The sequence below is a fragment of the Mixophyes fleayi genome, chromosome 1 (assembly GCF_038048845.1).
Source record: "Mixophyes fleayi isolate aMixFle1 chromosome 1, aMixFle1.hap1, whole genome shotgun sequence".
Classification (NCBI taxonomy): Eukaryota; Metazoa; Chordata; class Amphibia; order Anura; family Limnodynastidae; genus Mixophyes; species Mixophyes fleayi.
In genome coordinates, this window is record NC_134402.1 from 384,386,361 (window position 1) to 384,402,506 (window position 16,146).

At 42.6% G+C, this 16,146-nt stretch overlaps 1 protein-coding gene across 1 annotated transcript in view; it reads left to right on the forward strand.

Moving 5' to 3' along the window:
- Positions 1-1,548: 1,548 nt before the first annotated feature.
- Positions 1,549-16,146, forward strand: part of MRPS27 (mitochondrial ribosomal protein S27) — a 79,133-nt gene continuing 64,535 nt past the window's right edge. The window contains exons 1-2 of the mRNA XM_075179991.1: positions 1,549-1,657; positions 3,832-3,909. Of these exons, the coding sequence (XP_075036092.1) occupies positions 1,582-1,657; positions 3,832-3,909 (154 nt within the window). The 5' untranslated portion in view covers positions 1,549-1,581. The remainder of the gene's footprint in view (positions 1,658-3,831; positions 3,910-16,146) is intronic.

A 16,146-nucleotide genomic window follows, 5' to 3' on the forward strand; every position in this document is an offset into this window, starting at 1 on the left:
CATGATAGTACTCTGGCCCAGACTCCTAGGCACCCTCTCCTCAAGGAACTAAGGGTCACCTGTCAGCAGGGAAGAGGACACTCTGTGGTTACGTGGTCACAATACCACCAATCACCAGCGAGTTAACGCCCTAATACAGTCCCCATTAGCTTCATGACTGTGGGAATATTCAGCGTTATATAAACTGTGTTTTTGGAGTCTGTGACTGTATTTTGTGTGGTGACTAGGAACTGTGCTTCCGTCATGTGCCTACGCTGTGCTTCTAGGGAAGTACTCTGCCTGTTTTGCCATCTGCTGAATAAACCACTGTTTGGTTGCGACAAAAAAATGTATCAACTTCTGTAACAGCCCAATACGCGGCGCCCTCCTGCTGCGTTTATCAGTCTTACCGTGTTCAGCTGCTCTTGACTGGAGGGTACCAGGGAAATAGTGACTGCTGTATAAGTTTTTACTAAATGATAAACCAATAAAACATTTCATCTCCATAGAAGAAACAAAAACTTAATAGGGCCCCAGTAGCAGAAATAAATAATAGTGCAACTGTTAAAAGTCCAATTCTTCGATACTTGATCCAACATAATCCATATGAGAAAATAAAAAACAAAGACGCACCTGACTGCTCTTGATGAATTCCTGAAGCAAAATTAATTAATGCCCAGTGAGACCACCTACTTCATAGATGGGCGTCCCGTCAAGGGCTGTATCTCTTGCAGGGCTAATCCTTCTATCTATGAAATACTGTGACTAGTCAGGAACTTGCAGGTGCACTAAGAATTTCAGTTGTAGTATTCATCTAGGAGGCTATAGGAGCAAGATCGGTTCTAGATCAGATAATAAAGGCATTCAGATGTTCAATAGATCAAGTCAAGGATAAAATCCATCCTGCCGCCAATAGCTGTTTTCTGTTGCGGGAGATAAGTAGGGGAAAAAAAGTGAAATATCTCATAGCTTACCCATTACGTCTATTTACCTGTAGACGTCTTCATTAATCAGTCCTAAACATTAATCATACACCAAAATTTCATCCAGATTCATCTGGATCTATTAAGTAATTGATTTATCATCATTTATATAGTGTCATTAATGTCAGTCTCTAATACATTGGAACTTACATCCCAAACAATTAACCTCCTATTATGTTTTTGGACTGTGGGAGGACACTCATGCAAACACATGGAGAACATACACATAGCAGACAGAGAGCTCTTATTGGGATCTAACTCATGACCCCAGTGCTGTGAGCCAGCAATGCTAATGGACAGTGCTGTAACTTGGCATTATGTATAAAAAATAACCAACGTTTCTTTCTTTTGTAAATTCCTATCTGACATGTACCACACGGCAGAGTTATGAGGGGTCACTTTGAAGGCTGAAGCCCCAGCAATGTTCCCTTAGGTTTCCCTGTGTGGTGAGTACACTGGTTACATGTGTCTTACTGACAACTGAATGCACCGTGAGTGCGGACTCCTCACACCCAGCTCTACTGTCCTCTGTTGTACTCACTAGAAAATCCTGCACAGTCTGAGACGGTGCCGCCCACTCCTGTCATCTCTCTGGGACACTGTGGTGTTGTATTCCAAGATGGCGGCCTCCATGGTATGTCGGTATGCGCTGTTCTCCAGGTCCCGGGTGGCTGCGCTAAGTGCAGCGGTGACAGGTATGTGACTGAGCCTCGGTACGAGTCATGCTGGTTATATTGTGCCCAGCTGGTCAGGAGTGTTACACAGGGGGCAGAGCCTTAAGGGCATTTAACAATGTCACATGCAGCCTGGTTGTTGTATGTACTAACTCTATATATATATATATATATATATATATATGCAGGCAGGCAGGCAGGCAGGCAGCTCTGCTGTGCTCACTATATAAACACATCTGTCACGCAGCTATCCTGTTATATGTGCGGACCTACATGAGGGCAATGCCAAGATTCACCATGTTCAGGCAGATGTCTGCTACCTGCCTGTGGACAGACCCTGCTTAGCACCTGTCACTTGTTGCCCTTTTGTGGCAAATTGACTGCATCATCCTTTGTATTGACAGAAATGAAATGTCTGGTTGCTATGAAACCTGCACCACATTAGTAAATCAGTCTCCTTGTCTATTGCTGTACTGTCTCTGTACACACATGACAACTCACAGATTGCTGACTCCACAAATGCAGACATCTTGGGGTATATTTATAAAAGTTTCTTTGGTGTAAAATGTTCCATCGTTTTTGTTCTTTTGCCTTCGTTTTCATTCACTGATCCACCCCTTTGACAATTATTGAAATGCTGATAATTTTGGTGTACAAAACAGTACATTTATGGGGGAATTCAGTTCCTGGCTATGTCCAGCTATGCACATTGCTGGCCATTACCATAGGGAACGTCCACTTGTTTTGATTGGTAATTCCAGCCATAGCATCATCGCAGTGACTTTCTGTGGACGTTCTGGAGACACATCGTACTTAATACATACACATAAATTCTGCAGCCTTAAGACAGAAATAGATGTTTAAATGGTCAGAGAGAGACTGCTGAAAATCAGTTCCTGAAAGTAATTGTACATCTGCACCTTTTTTTAAAGCTTGTCATGCAATTTTTTGTTAATGCCTGTCATCTTAAGACCTCCCGGGGCTCTGGCTAAGGGGCAGAGCACCTAAATAAATTCTTTAGCTAGGTGGTAGTGCAGCTTTAAAAATACATTTAATTATTTTCACTTAAGAATACTTTTATAAATGTTTTCACTTGTCTATTGCTATATTGACTCTCCACAGACCCTTCCAGTCATATTGTTTGATTGGTATACTAACTTTCCACAAACAAGTGTAGGAATCCTGCTTTTTGTAATACTGACTTTGCACGACACACAGATGCACCTTGTCTCTTGCTATACTAACTTTTTACAGACACATGAAGACAGTTGGTGTATTAGGGTTCATATTTCCAGCTGTGTGTGATACATCGTACTGCACTGTACCCACCTCCCAATCAATAAACTAAGTGGACCACTGTAGTTCTCCCAGTACTGGATTCAAAACCCAGTCAGTCCCTAGATGCAGCAGGCTGGATTTTTGGTCTGTCCAGTACTTGAGGTAAGCACCTTGAGTAATGACAGTGATGTTTTCATACTAATCTATTGGTCAAAATTTTAAAGACTGTGAAGCCAGCACAACTTACTATGTTGGCTGTACAAGCCCTTAAGCTGGGTACACACTACTGGTTTTTCATAATTATCATGCCAGTCAGACAAAACAACGACTGTGAGGTCCAATTAGTGTGTGCGCTCCCACGATCATGTTTTATGATACCAAAGCACATCGTATCGTTTGGTTTTATAAAGTGACTAAAAATCACTATCAACGATGGAACAATGTCTGGCAAATTCTGAAGTGTATATTTACTCACGACCAGCAGTGTAGGCAGATCTCTATGAAGTTTAGAGTCACAATCTTTTCAGCAGATGGCTATGACAGATGAAGAGTACAGATCTGAAGGTAAATCGTGTAGGTGTGCGCACATGAATCAACATGCTCATCAGGAGTTTCGTTCGTTGGTAAAATCATTACAAATATCTTATTGGGAGAAAGTTTCTGTTGTCTGTATCCAGCTTTACTATACTGTACTGACTTTCCACAGATACAAGAGGGCAGCTTACCAATGTATACAAACTAGAGCTATCTATATGCTTTGCTTTGGCGGTAAATGCTGCGTGAACGGACCTCATGATATTGACTATGAAAACCTCAGTTATTTTGATGCTGAAAAATATTTATATTGTTGGTTCCTGTGATTGGGTGATCATCCCAATTAATATCCTAGTTACATATTAAATCATTTAATTTTGCAGGAAAAAGGTTTATACTTTCTTCAGCGTATGTCAGTGATAAAGCATGGGAGAAATGGGAAAAAGAAACCCACAGTTTAGGTGAGTTCTAACATTCATTTTTATTTGTGCACTAAGGTCTGGAAACTAAAGTTATAAAAACAAAAATTTTGATGTTACAATGAAAGTCAACGACATTGTCTTGTGATTGTCAGACAGTTATGTATTATATTTATTCAATTGCCATATGAACATTTCTCTCTAGTTGGTCACTTTATAAAGTTTTCTCTTGCCTGTGTAACCAGTTCAGTGTATCCTACAGCAGACTGTTGCATATAAAGCCCACTTTTTAAGGGGAACAAATATAATAGTATTATGTAAGTGAAAATATTATGTCACTACATCCAAAGGCATTGTCTAGTCTAAAATGTGAACTTTTATTATACATGCTTTCTTTTTCTAGTTTATTTGTAATTTAAAGTGAACCTGTAGTCCCTGCCCTTGGAGATACTTTGTGGGTCAGGTGACTAGCTGACGAACCTGTTTGACCAAACAAATGCGCTATACAAACCATCAGGCCGCATGATAACCATGGTCATTACGGCCACGTCATGATGTAATGACGTTGTCATTACTCTCCGTTTGGTCCTCGTCGCAACTGCAACTTTCCACGCATAAGTGCTGGTATGGGGCTGGCAGGGGACAGAGAGCTGAATGCTTTGTAATTAGCATAGTAAGCATGCTTTTTTATTTTGTGTATTCTCTGTCCCTCTCCTGGGTGAGGCAGGGGAAAAGTGGAAGTGTTTGATTTGTTTTGTTTTCTTGTTCTGTACAGCTTTCTTTGCATAGCTTAAAAATAACAAGAGTTAGTCAGTGATTTAATGTACCAGTTTATTTTTTTTGGCCATAGTGGTTGGAGGTGATTTTATGAATGAAAAATCAGTTCAAATAGTGCATAAAATATTGAGAATAACATTCAACTTACAGAACAAGAACAGTTAAGCTGTGCAGAAATACAGAAATAGACACGGATGGTTACCTTATCACTATCAGTAGATTCACAGCCAGTGCCCCTTTTGCTTTCCTTACTGACAGAGTAGCACTGCATTCTGAAAGTGGAGATCACATTGCATGGATGAAAATGTCTCTGACACCCATCCACATGTATGCAATGTATCAATCTCTGATTGTAGCTAGACTATAGCTCCTGGCAGGATCTGGAAAGCTGTGCTGCGACTTGTAGTTCTTTGGACAAACCCTAGGAATTGAATGGCTCATCAGAGCTAGACACTACAACTGTGTGTATGTGACCGTTCTGCTTTAATGTGAACCTTGGTACAGACAGCACAGTAAATTCACAAGAAGTACCGCTGTCCGCTGCAGCATTCCTCGGACCAAAATGCACACTCCCTTTTAGAGGACATATTTTCACCACAAAAGAGTCTGTGGTACAGAAATAATTCTGAACAAACTTTTCTTGGCGTCAGATTTATCTCTGTCTACAATGCTAAGTTCATGCAAACTTTTTTATCGGCTTGTGAATGTTTTTTCTTTAGATCTCCCAACAGTACCCACCGTTGATGACTTTTCCTTTGTTATCTAGATAGCAAACATAACGATCAATATTCTGCTATCCATTTCTGAAACTCTGGAAAATATGTATGTTAGGAAAAGATGAACATGTTAACATTAAGCATTTTGATGATGCAAAGATTTTGGATTTCTTGCAGGAAGGTCTATTTAATGTTTTAAGTACTTTCAAGATTCAGGTTGCGACTTTAAGTGCTGTATATAAAATAAAGCTGTTGGCAGATCGTCCGATGGAACACTTCTTTAAAGCAGCCTGAAGTTTGTAACCAAAAATTCTGGATTCCATTGCACCATGGGATCTCAAAAGGCTATTAGTAGGCTTACCCTGCCACATGAGACATTAAAAGACCTTTTCATTTATTTCTTTTGCTCTCAAAATGACTTTTCATTCGTTGAGATGGTTTCTAGTCCCAACCAAGCTCCATCGTATTTTTCCAACCACATCAGACAGGTGTTGGCGAGGCTGTGTGGACAGGGTACTCACTTACACATCTGGTGGGACTGCCCCATTATCCAATAATTATGGGATACTGCACTGACCCTTCTCTATCAACTCACAGCTGTTCACTTCCCCAGAGACCCTGCAATATTTTTGCTCAACAAAGCTGTCCTTTCTATGGGCAAATCAACGGACCGTCTGACCCTTCAGGTTAGTCAAGCTTGTAAACTACTGATAGCCCCAACTTGGAAAAAGACCCCCCCATTCCCCCCTACCAAACCAGAACTGATAGATTATGGCACATTTTGTCCATGGAATACATCACAGCCCTCCTTGACAACGTCCTTTCCAAATTTCAAGAGACATGGACCCGATAGTACAGACTACATGGCTCCCCCGTTCCGGGTAGCATGTGAATGTGAACTCTTAGCCCTCCCCACCTCTACTGCTCCCCCCACCCCCCCCTCCGCCCCTCGTAACGTGGAATCAATATTTATGTTATACTGCTTTTTCTCATTAGACATGTTCTACAATGTTGCCTTTTGAACAAAGTATGAAAAAGGTTTTTTACCACATGTACGCATACTGGTGAGCGAAAAACACCAGAAACCAAACCAAGGCATTTGTTCTCTGCATTTTCACTTTTCTTATTTATTTGCATTTTTAAAGCCAAAAAACAACATACCAATGGATATGAGGTGTTAGGGGATCTTTTAGAGCAGGCTTGCATCTGTTTTTTGGGTAAAAAAACAATTCCCATACTGCTTATAAGCACCAACAATTCTTACACATACGTCCATCTATAATTTCTTATGTGTCGTTGACTTGCATGTTATTATGCCTGGTTAGGCAGTGTGGGGCAGATTGGGCAGAAGTGCAGAAAGGACATGTTCACATACTTGTAACACATTTATACATGGGTGCATCTGCAGATACGTGTATCCTGTGGTTGCTAGAAGTTCGATGCACCATGACTAACTGCTCCTGATTAGCTGATTGACTCCACTAGCTCAATTCCATATTATACATGAAGTTGTGTACGACTATTTGCATTACTTAATTGACATTTCCATTTGACCCTGCTGCTGAAAAGATTTTAATTACACATGTATTATTTTTTTTTAAATTTGTCTTTATCTTTTATTTAATTTTTTTCCAACTTTCACTGTCAAGACATTATGTACATATAGGGTAATGCGACTTTAGCATTTACTACTAACGCTGTAAAGCTACATCTTTACGCTTTCTCTACACTAGTGTTAGGCATAAGTATGCACATTAGTTATACCTGGCACTAACGCTACTGGTTTTGAACTGAAGGCATCTTGAGAGGCCTCCAAATGAACATAGGCACAATAAATACGCTTTTTAGGTATATATGTATGTACATACATCCTGAGCACATATGCTTCCATCTCTAAATGGGACCTTTAGTTTATATTTTTTTACCTGTTTACTATGCAGTGTCTTTGACCACTAGGTGGCATTGTAATTTTAGAGATGATGTTTTCTGTATTAAGCAATTTTTATAGTGAATATTAGTCCGAAGAAAATATTTTTATTCCGTATTTTAGTTTTTACTTTACTATATTCATTAGACCTGTTTTTTGTTTTGTTTTTTTCTTTCAAATGATCAGCCGAAAAATAATAACAACATTTCTCTTACTTCCAGCTAGGAGACCCTACTTACCATGGGGCTGTATGAGGGAAAGTGGAGTAGGCACTCAAATGGTTAACTTTACTGCCGAAAGGCTATATCCGCCCTGCAACCCCGTGTGAACTTCAGTGTATGCTTGAGTGCAAGAAAAGTGGGACCTCTAGCGTGCTGCTCTGCAGCCATTTCCTTTTTAAATATTACTTATTACCTTTTTAGAAGGTGTATGTGCTATAGGTAGCATTTACACAGTTTATGTAGGTTTTTCAGCTTGATATACCGGAGTGCAGCAGGCACAGACAAAGGATGTTTCTGCAGGGGTGTTTCTGGTAACAGCACCCGGTAAGGAGACTGCTGTTACCCTGAGCCGTTCAGACACCAGAAGTAAGTCAGACAAGGGTAAGGTATCCTGGACTAAATATTACCCCTGGTCCAAATTTAAAATAAAGCTTCCTAGTGGACAGTCGGACCCAGGGGTGGTTTGTGCGGACTGTGATGCGGGGCCTGGGTTAAACAGGCCCAGGGTGTTGCACCAGAGCAGTTGAAGGAACCAGCGTGGGCGGTCACACTGGCGTAGTCGGTGTCAGCACGGACTCAGATGCTTTCCCCCCTCGGCTCCTGTTCCTTTAGCCCCGTCTGCTGCACCATTGGCACCAGCAGCTGGGCCGGATGTGCACCTGAGCCTTGTTGGTCAGGCAACCACCTCCTCTTTCAGAGGACCCTCTCAGGGAGAGCCTGCATTGTCCACGTCCTTGGTTAAAGGCCTGGACTGGTTAAATCGGTTTCTGGACACTCAGAACCCAAGCACGACGCTGCAAGTGTCATGGGTCTACTCATCATCTCCTCGTGCTTTCTGATTCAGAGGAGTTTGGTGGAGGAAGGGTAAGCTTCCTGAGGATTCGGATCACCCCCGGTGGGTGATATGGCTGAACCCCTCGGTAGTCAGGACATCAAGGATCTGGTACTGGCAGTTCGCCATACATTGAATCTATTTGATCTAGACGAACCTCGGTCAGACCTAGACCTTTTTGAGCACAGGAAACGTAATGTTGTCTGTTTTCCGGCATCAGTGGAACTTACAGACATAGCTGAGTCAGCTTGGAAGCAGCCAGATCGTAAGTTTGTTATACCACACAGATTTCCGGTCCTTTATCCCCTGCAGGTGTTTGAAACGGCCCGCTGGGAACAGGTTCCAAAGGTGGAGGGTTTTCTTAAATCCATCTTCCTGGCTGCAGGCGCCTCACTAAGGCCATTGCTGTGTTCCGACGTGAGTTGCCTGGGCAATGGAGATCTGAGCTGACCAGCTGGTAGCAGGGTTACAAGACTCAGATCTTCTTCCCCTGGCTCTACATTTAAAGGAGGCCTCGGGTTATCTGTATAAGGCTGCTCAAAACGCAGCCTCAGTTTCCGTATCTATCTCCGCATCGGCAATAGTTGCCTTGTAGGACACTCTGGCTCAGGTCCTGGCATGCCGATGCAGAGTCAAAGAAATCTCTGGAGGCTCTTCCCTTCTCTGGCTCAGCCCTTTTTGGCCCAAAATTAGATAAAATTTCTCAGACCTCGGGAGGTAAAAGTACCTTCCTTCTGGTGAGTACCCCTAAATTTAGAGTTCCGAGGTTTGGGTCTTTTCACCAATCCCTTCAGAGGGGGGTGGCATTGGTGAGAGGCCAGACCATTGGGGACAGGTCCTCTGTGGCCAGAGGTCATTCCCAGAGAGGTAGAGCCCTATGCCTAACCGGCAGCCTGAATGGACCCTTCCCCTCTCCATGACCGCAGGGGTATGGGTTAACTGCTGTGGGTCAAAATTCTTGTAGTGGCGGTCCTCCCAGAACTTGAAGAGAGGGTTGTTCATTCAGAGGGTCAGCATAGCTGTTGTTCTATGGTCGCCCATCCCTTGTTCTTTTCACATAACGATGACACTAAATTGAAGCCAGGCTGTCTCTTTGCTTCCTTCAGCAGCAGTCAATATGACCGGAGAAGGTTCCTTTCACTTCCTTAGCCCCTCAGACCTATCCTCAAGAGATGGCTGGGCATGAAAGTTTACACTTTTCAGATACTCCCCTGGGGGGACCATAGTCTCTCTACTTCCTGTAGGACCCCTTGAGCAGGCACCCCTTCCGCCCCTCACAGAGCCCCAAAAGTTGATGGACTTTCTAGGGCAACTTCTGGTGAGCAAGAGGGTTCCCGATTTGGCTCCGACACATTGGTTCCACAGACATTCTAAGCAGGGTAGCAGTTCCAAGAAGGTTTCTGCTCCGTTGAGGTGACCTGTTATGGCAGGGCCCGTTTTTTTTACCAGCACCTACTTCGGTGGGTTTTAATGGCATGGTCTTTGAGGCCAAACTCTGGACACTGACGTCCCAGAGGGCTTTTCTCCAGAGTGGTAGACACCATGCTGTGAGCCAAGAAACCAACACATTTATTACCTAGTGTGGCATACCTACATTAATTGGTATGAACGAAGACTCTGCCACTCAACTAATTTTCATCTTTCCCGTATCCTAGCCTTTCTCCAGGATGGCTTCGATGCAGGTCTGCAACTTGGGTCCCTAAAGGTCCAGGTGTCAGACTTTTTTTTATTTTTTTTCCAACTGAAAATAGTTGAATTTCCGAAAGTAAGAACCTTCCTTCAAGGGGTCTTGCATATACAGCCCCCTTATGTTATGCCTACGGCTCCTAGTTCTGACCATGCGTCAGAGGTCTACCTTTGAACCAATGAGTTCAACGGAGTTTAGATTCCTTACGTGGAAGGTGGTATTTCTCCTGGCCATTTCCTCTGCACGGCGGGTGTCAGAGCTTGGGGCCCTTTCTTGTAGGTCCTCCTATCTCATCTTCCATGATGACAGGGCTGTGTTGAGAACAGTTCCGTCTTTTCAGCCAAAGGTGTTTTCAGGTTTTCACTTGAACCAAGAGATTGTGGTCCCAGTCTTCCAGGAGGCGGTTGCCTCCGCAGGCCCAAACTCCTCAACTTATTTGGATGTGGTTTGTGCCCTCCACATCTTTGTTGAATGGACATCAGCCATTCGACGAACTGACTTGCTGCTCATACAATTTGAGGCCCATGAATAGTGTTGGGCGGCTTCTAGATGGATTACGTCCACAATCAAGCAGGCCTACGTCAGTTCTGATCGGCCTTCACCTAGTCATATTGCCTCCCATTCTACCCGTTCGGCAGATTAGCTCTGCTGGGCGGCCACCTGGTCCTCTGTCCATGCCTTCACTAGGTTTTATCAATTTATTATGTTTGCGTCCCCAGATGTTTGCGGACCGGACTGTCGGAGCAGTCCGTCCCTTAGGGGGCTGCTTAGGTATGTCCCCATGGTAAGCAGGGTCCTCCAGGTGGAGGTAAGAGATAAGAGGATTTTATACTCACGTTAAATCCATTTCTCTGAGTCAATCTGGGGACACTATGTTCCCTCCCATCTGCTCTTCTGTGGTTATTCTTTTGGTGTTGGGGTTCCCTTCCTTCGGGCTTTTGTATTACACACTGAAGTTCACACGGGGTTGTAGAGGGGATATAGCCTGTCAGCAGGAAAGTTAACTATTTGCCTACTGCACGTTCCCTCATACCATCCCATGGTAAGCAGTGTCCCTCAGATGGACTCACAGAAATGGATATAACGTGAGTATAAAATCCTCTTTTTGCTTTCCCCTTGCAAACGGAGTGATTCTTACCCCCCCTCCATGGGACCCCTCAGCTGTCAGCATCAGCCCGGGTCTAATAATGGCTGTCACGTGGGATCTTGTGATATATAAAAAAAAATAAAAAAATGCTGCCTCAGTTTTATAGATTCACCGGCCGTTAGTAAATCTATTGTGGCCAGTCAGCGAATGGTTAAGAAGAATGCTGGTAGAAAAAATGTCATGTGATAAGGAAGATAATGGGCCATCTGTTTTTTTTATTTTAATAGAATTATTTTTTGTGTACTTTTATATGATAAGGGAAAGGGAAACAGAAAAAAGTTAAGGAATGGGGAAGGGTACATAGTGGGGAGCAGACAAAACACAAGATACATACAATCAAACAAAATAGGAAGTGGCGTTAGTGCATGAAAGTTAGTATACAAGATATATTTCAGGCAGCTAGTAGGCTAGGACCAAGTGTATCTTATGTAGGAGCTTGGAAAGGCCGATCAAGAGGGTCGAAAGTAGTAGTGGTCAACATGTCTGGTTGGCATAATATCTTGGAACCCTCGCCTTCAGTTGTGAACACCTGCTAGGACATCCACTTAACTATGGGTAAGGATGGTGCCATAGAATAAGGGACCTCGTATATCTCCATCTCGTAACTGAAGTGGATTTTACTCACAATTTTGTAAATGGAGGGAGGAGAGGATTGCTTTCACTGTTATGCAATGAAGCTCTGGCAGCAATAAGGATATGGCCCCATACATATCTATGGTTTTTCCGTAGTTGTTCGGGGAATAGTTGGAGGAGGGCAATGAGTGGAGATGGGATTAGTTTCACATTCGTAACTTTTTTTCTGTTCGTTGAAAAACGTCTACCCAAATCGTCTGGATTACAGGACCAGAACACATGGAGGATATCACCAACCTCCCAGCATCTGCACCAGCAAAGCTAAGAGTGAGAAGGCCATATCTTGTGTAGACGACTTCTAGGTGGTTAGTGCATTTAGACATCTTAGATAAATTATTGTGAATACAATCCCATTGAGCTGGGGAGAGTGATATATCAGGATCAGATTCCCACTTTGTTTGAGAGGTATGTTTAATCATAATAATGAGTGGTTAGGTAGTTGTACCAGAATGTAATGCCTCCTTTGTTGTTGCCTCTAGTCAGTTTAGAATATAGGAGGGGTGGAGGAGGATTCAACGGGCAGGTCTGGCGGAGGAGGTCAGTGATCCAATGCTGCAGGTACTTCTAGAAATCTTTAGAGGGAAGGCCAAATCTATCCTGCAGCTGTGCAAAGGAGCAGAGACCCTGAACACCAAATATGTGTGCCAAAGAGTAAAATGGCCATCTGTTTTAAGTCTGCTGTAATGTAACATATGGCTAAATGTTACCAGATAGTAGTGGGTGCCTGGATCATGATTTTATGGGTTGTAAAGTTTAAGGGAAATATAGCAAACCTTTAATTGAGATAAACTGTGTTTAAAGGCAGACAAACAGGTAACATTAATAAAGTTTTTGGTTTTTTTTCATGCTTTTAAATATGGGCATGGTTCTTTAATAAAAGATCAAGACATTTCAGCTCCCACCCCCCTCGTTATATGTATATGGAATCGCCTTGTTTCTACAGCAGTCCAGTCTGGCTTTGATACTTTATACGTACATTTACTCATGTGACCTACCCTGTAGACAATGTAATTTAATGTAGTGAAATTCTACCCACACTTGGTGCCATGGAAGCCTCGCACAAGGTCTATAGTAATAATATTCCATTTTTGTTTGTGCCTCATAGGGACAGATTCAATGTCCTGTTGGAAGTTTGCACAATAAGTCTCTGCGGGTTGTTTCTGGTTATAAGCTTTACTCTATTGTGCCTGCACCTGATAGTGTTTTCTGTACCGTAATACCTGGTTTCGTGCCTCCTAGATGTGTGATGCTCTCTGTATCATAGCTGTGATAGTCGTGCACAGAAACACGTCTCAAGGTTCCTATTGAGCCTCAATGCTAAATGAATTGGCACCAATAAATATTTACTGTGTTTCTTAAAGGTAGGAAAAGTAATTGTGCAGACTGGATGGGAAAAAATCTTAAACTAGATTGTATAAAGGGTATTCTTCAATACATTTTCTACCTTTTTCTAGACAGATGAAAGCGAGTGTCTGATGGATTTGATATGGTATTCGAGCAGATTTGCACTATTATAACGTCAATAGTATTTTTATTGTTTTTCAAGATTTATGAGATGCAGAAAATAAAGGAGGGTGGAAGGGAAGGACATGAAAAAAGAGAAGGGGGGGGGGTACATAGTGTGCAGGAACACATCAAACAGTGTAATATATGAAATACACTCTATGGAGATAGCCAGGAACCTTATAAGCTACTAGTTTTGAGAGAAAATAAAAAAGGTTATCCTGCGTTATAGTTACCTGAAGGAATCTATGGAGATCGGTGGAGAGATTCATTAAGCGCGGGTGGATGGAGAGGCGGGGTAGAGTTTACTCTGGCCGAAGGCGCTCCTTCACCTTCTGTGACATACGCATGCCAACTGGACCATCCCACTAATGGAGATGAAGGGGCAGTAAAGCCATGTTGTACCTTAGCAACTACCTTCTGTATCAGGGGTGGGAGGGGGGATTTCCAGCTTTGTGCTATAGAAGCTCTTGCAGCAACCAAATGTGGCCAAATATATAACATATTTAGCGTGTAGTGGGAATTGCGGAGGAAAATGATGTAATAGAGCAACCTCAGGAGCCAGAGTCTGGGCAGTAACTTTATTAACTAACTTAAAAACTTGCACCCAGAACGGCTGTATTAAAGTACAATTTCTAAAATACATGCATTGTGTCTCCTGTTATATTACATTGTCTCCAGCAGAGTTTGGACTGATCGGGCCACATTCTGTGAAGTGTGGCTGGGGTGAGGTACAGCATGTTGATTAATTTTAACATAATTTCTGTATGATTCATACATTTAGACATTCGATATGAGTTAATAAAAATAGCTTACCATTGTTCGCTTGTTAAGTCGATGTGAAGGTCTGCTTCCCATTGCAGCTAAATTCTAGTATTCTGACAGGGATAGAAGGAAATAGCGATAACAAAAGCTGATGCCGGCTTTATTAGTTCTTTTTGTCAATTTCATGTTGGCTGGGGGTGAGGCCACATCCAGGCCTTTTCTGGGGAGGGCTGGGAACCAATGTCTTAAATGTAAGTATAAAATTCCCGGGCACGTAGTTGGAACTTTTCCCATACATGAGTAAAAGAGAGTAGGCCCTGACTCAAGTAAATCAGAGAATGAGCGGATTTGCACTACTGAGCAATGTTGGTAAATAACACAAGCAGGGATAAGTGTATTAAAGTGCAGATTTTGCAAGTGGTCGATATTCGGCGACTGCAGGGGAAATTTAAAATGGCAATGGCTTTAAAGGCAAGTTTTGCCTTTAAATTTCCCCTGCAAAGTCGCCAAATATCGGCAACTTGCAAAATCTGCACTTTAATACATTTACCCCACAGCCTTGTTTAGAGGTGGGAGTACATTCATCTGGAAGGTTTAATTTTGTACCTTTATGTAAAGCCATGTTACGTTGAATGGGGTGGGGGGAGGGTACTTTAAAATGTGCAGATGGAATTAGTGTTGGAAGCAGGTGTAAAAATAGGCCAGTGTTTGTGTGCTACACGCACAAGCAGGCAGTATTTATCCTGTATGCAAATTAAATAAATGTAAAATAATTGCATTTGCAACACGGTTTGTCCAGGTTCCAAAATTGTACCCTTCATTTGATTAGCTCCTAAATAAAACGAAGCCCCGTGTCCTAAAGTAATTGTATAAATCTTTATTCTCTGGTGTAAAGGATATACAGGGTATGTTTCCTTTAAGAACAGAATAAAGGACAATTTAGAAGAAGCTTCTTCCTGATTAGGGTGATCATGGTTGTGAATGGTCTGAGTCTAATAATGTCATCTTTTTAAACAAATTATGGTTTCATTATCATTTTTAAGGAAGGAGCAGATGGGTTTAATTGGTATGTGAGTTATGGATGGAGTCTCCACTTCCTGCTCCTTTTCCATCTGTCTTTTGCATGTGTGTGCTCTGCAGAAAGCGCTCCAAGCCAGGCTGCTTCCTATCTCTGGTTCACTAGCGAGCTTAATGCAGTTTGGAGATCATTATAATATATACAGTGCTCAAAGTGGAAATTTAGTTGATGGGACAAGCTAACAGTGGGGTTTATTTAACCCTATTGTATCACTTCATTCAGTCACTTAATGGTAGGACTCGCCTGTCTTTACATGCTAATGTTTGAAAAAGGGAATATATTCATTTTTTTGATGGGGTAAAAGTGTCTACCCTGGACTTTGTTACTATGGGAGCAATGCATATAGAGGAAATTGTGAGTTATCCACAAAACTGTCAAACCCGCAGGGACATTGTTCTAAAATGACAAAATCCACTAAGTCACTGTCACGAGCCGCAGCTCCATTGCTGGCCGCCACGGCTCGCTTCCGGTTGCCTCTGGCGTCATGACGATGGGACGACACTTCCGCCCACACGTCCCGGTTGTCACCAAGGCAACAGGTGGCACACTTCTCTCCTTCACCGCTGCGGCCCAGCTAAACTGACAGCTGAGCGCGTGTGCACTGGTGAAGTTAATTAACAGCCTTGTGGGCTGATTACTGCATATGTGTTCCCATATTGTGATTGGCCCATCTGTGTATAAAAGGCAGGGAGGGCTTAGCATCCCTGCCGGTTATAGTTCTCAGTTCCTGATTACTAACTTGCTCCTATGCCTTGTACCTGTTCTCTGGATTGAATTACTTGTGTATGACCCATGGCTATGTTTACTGGACTTTGATTCCTTGCCTGTTGTCCTGAACTCTGCTTTATTTCTGGACCTTCCTTGTTTGCTGCCAGTCCTGACATCTTACCTGTTCCTGACCGCGGTACCTGCTTTGGACCTTAGACCTCGGCCTGATTTCTGACCACGCTTTGTTTACTATCACCCGCTAATCTGCGCTTCATTTATAAACTT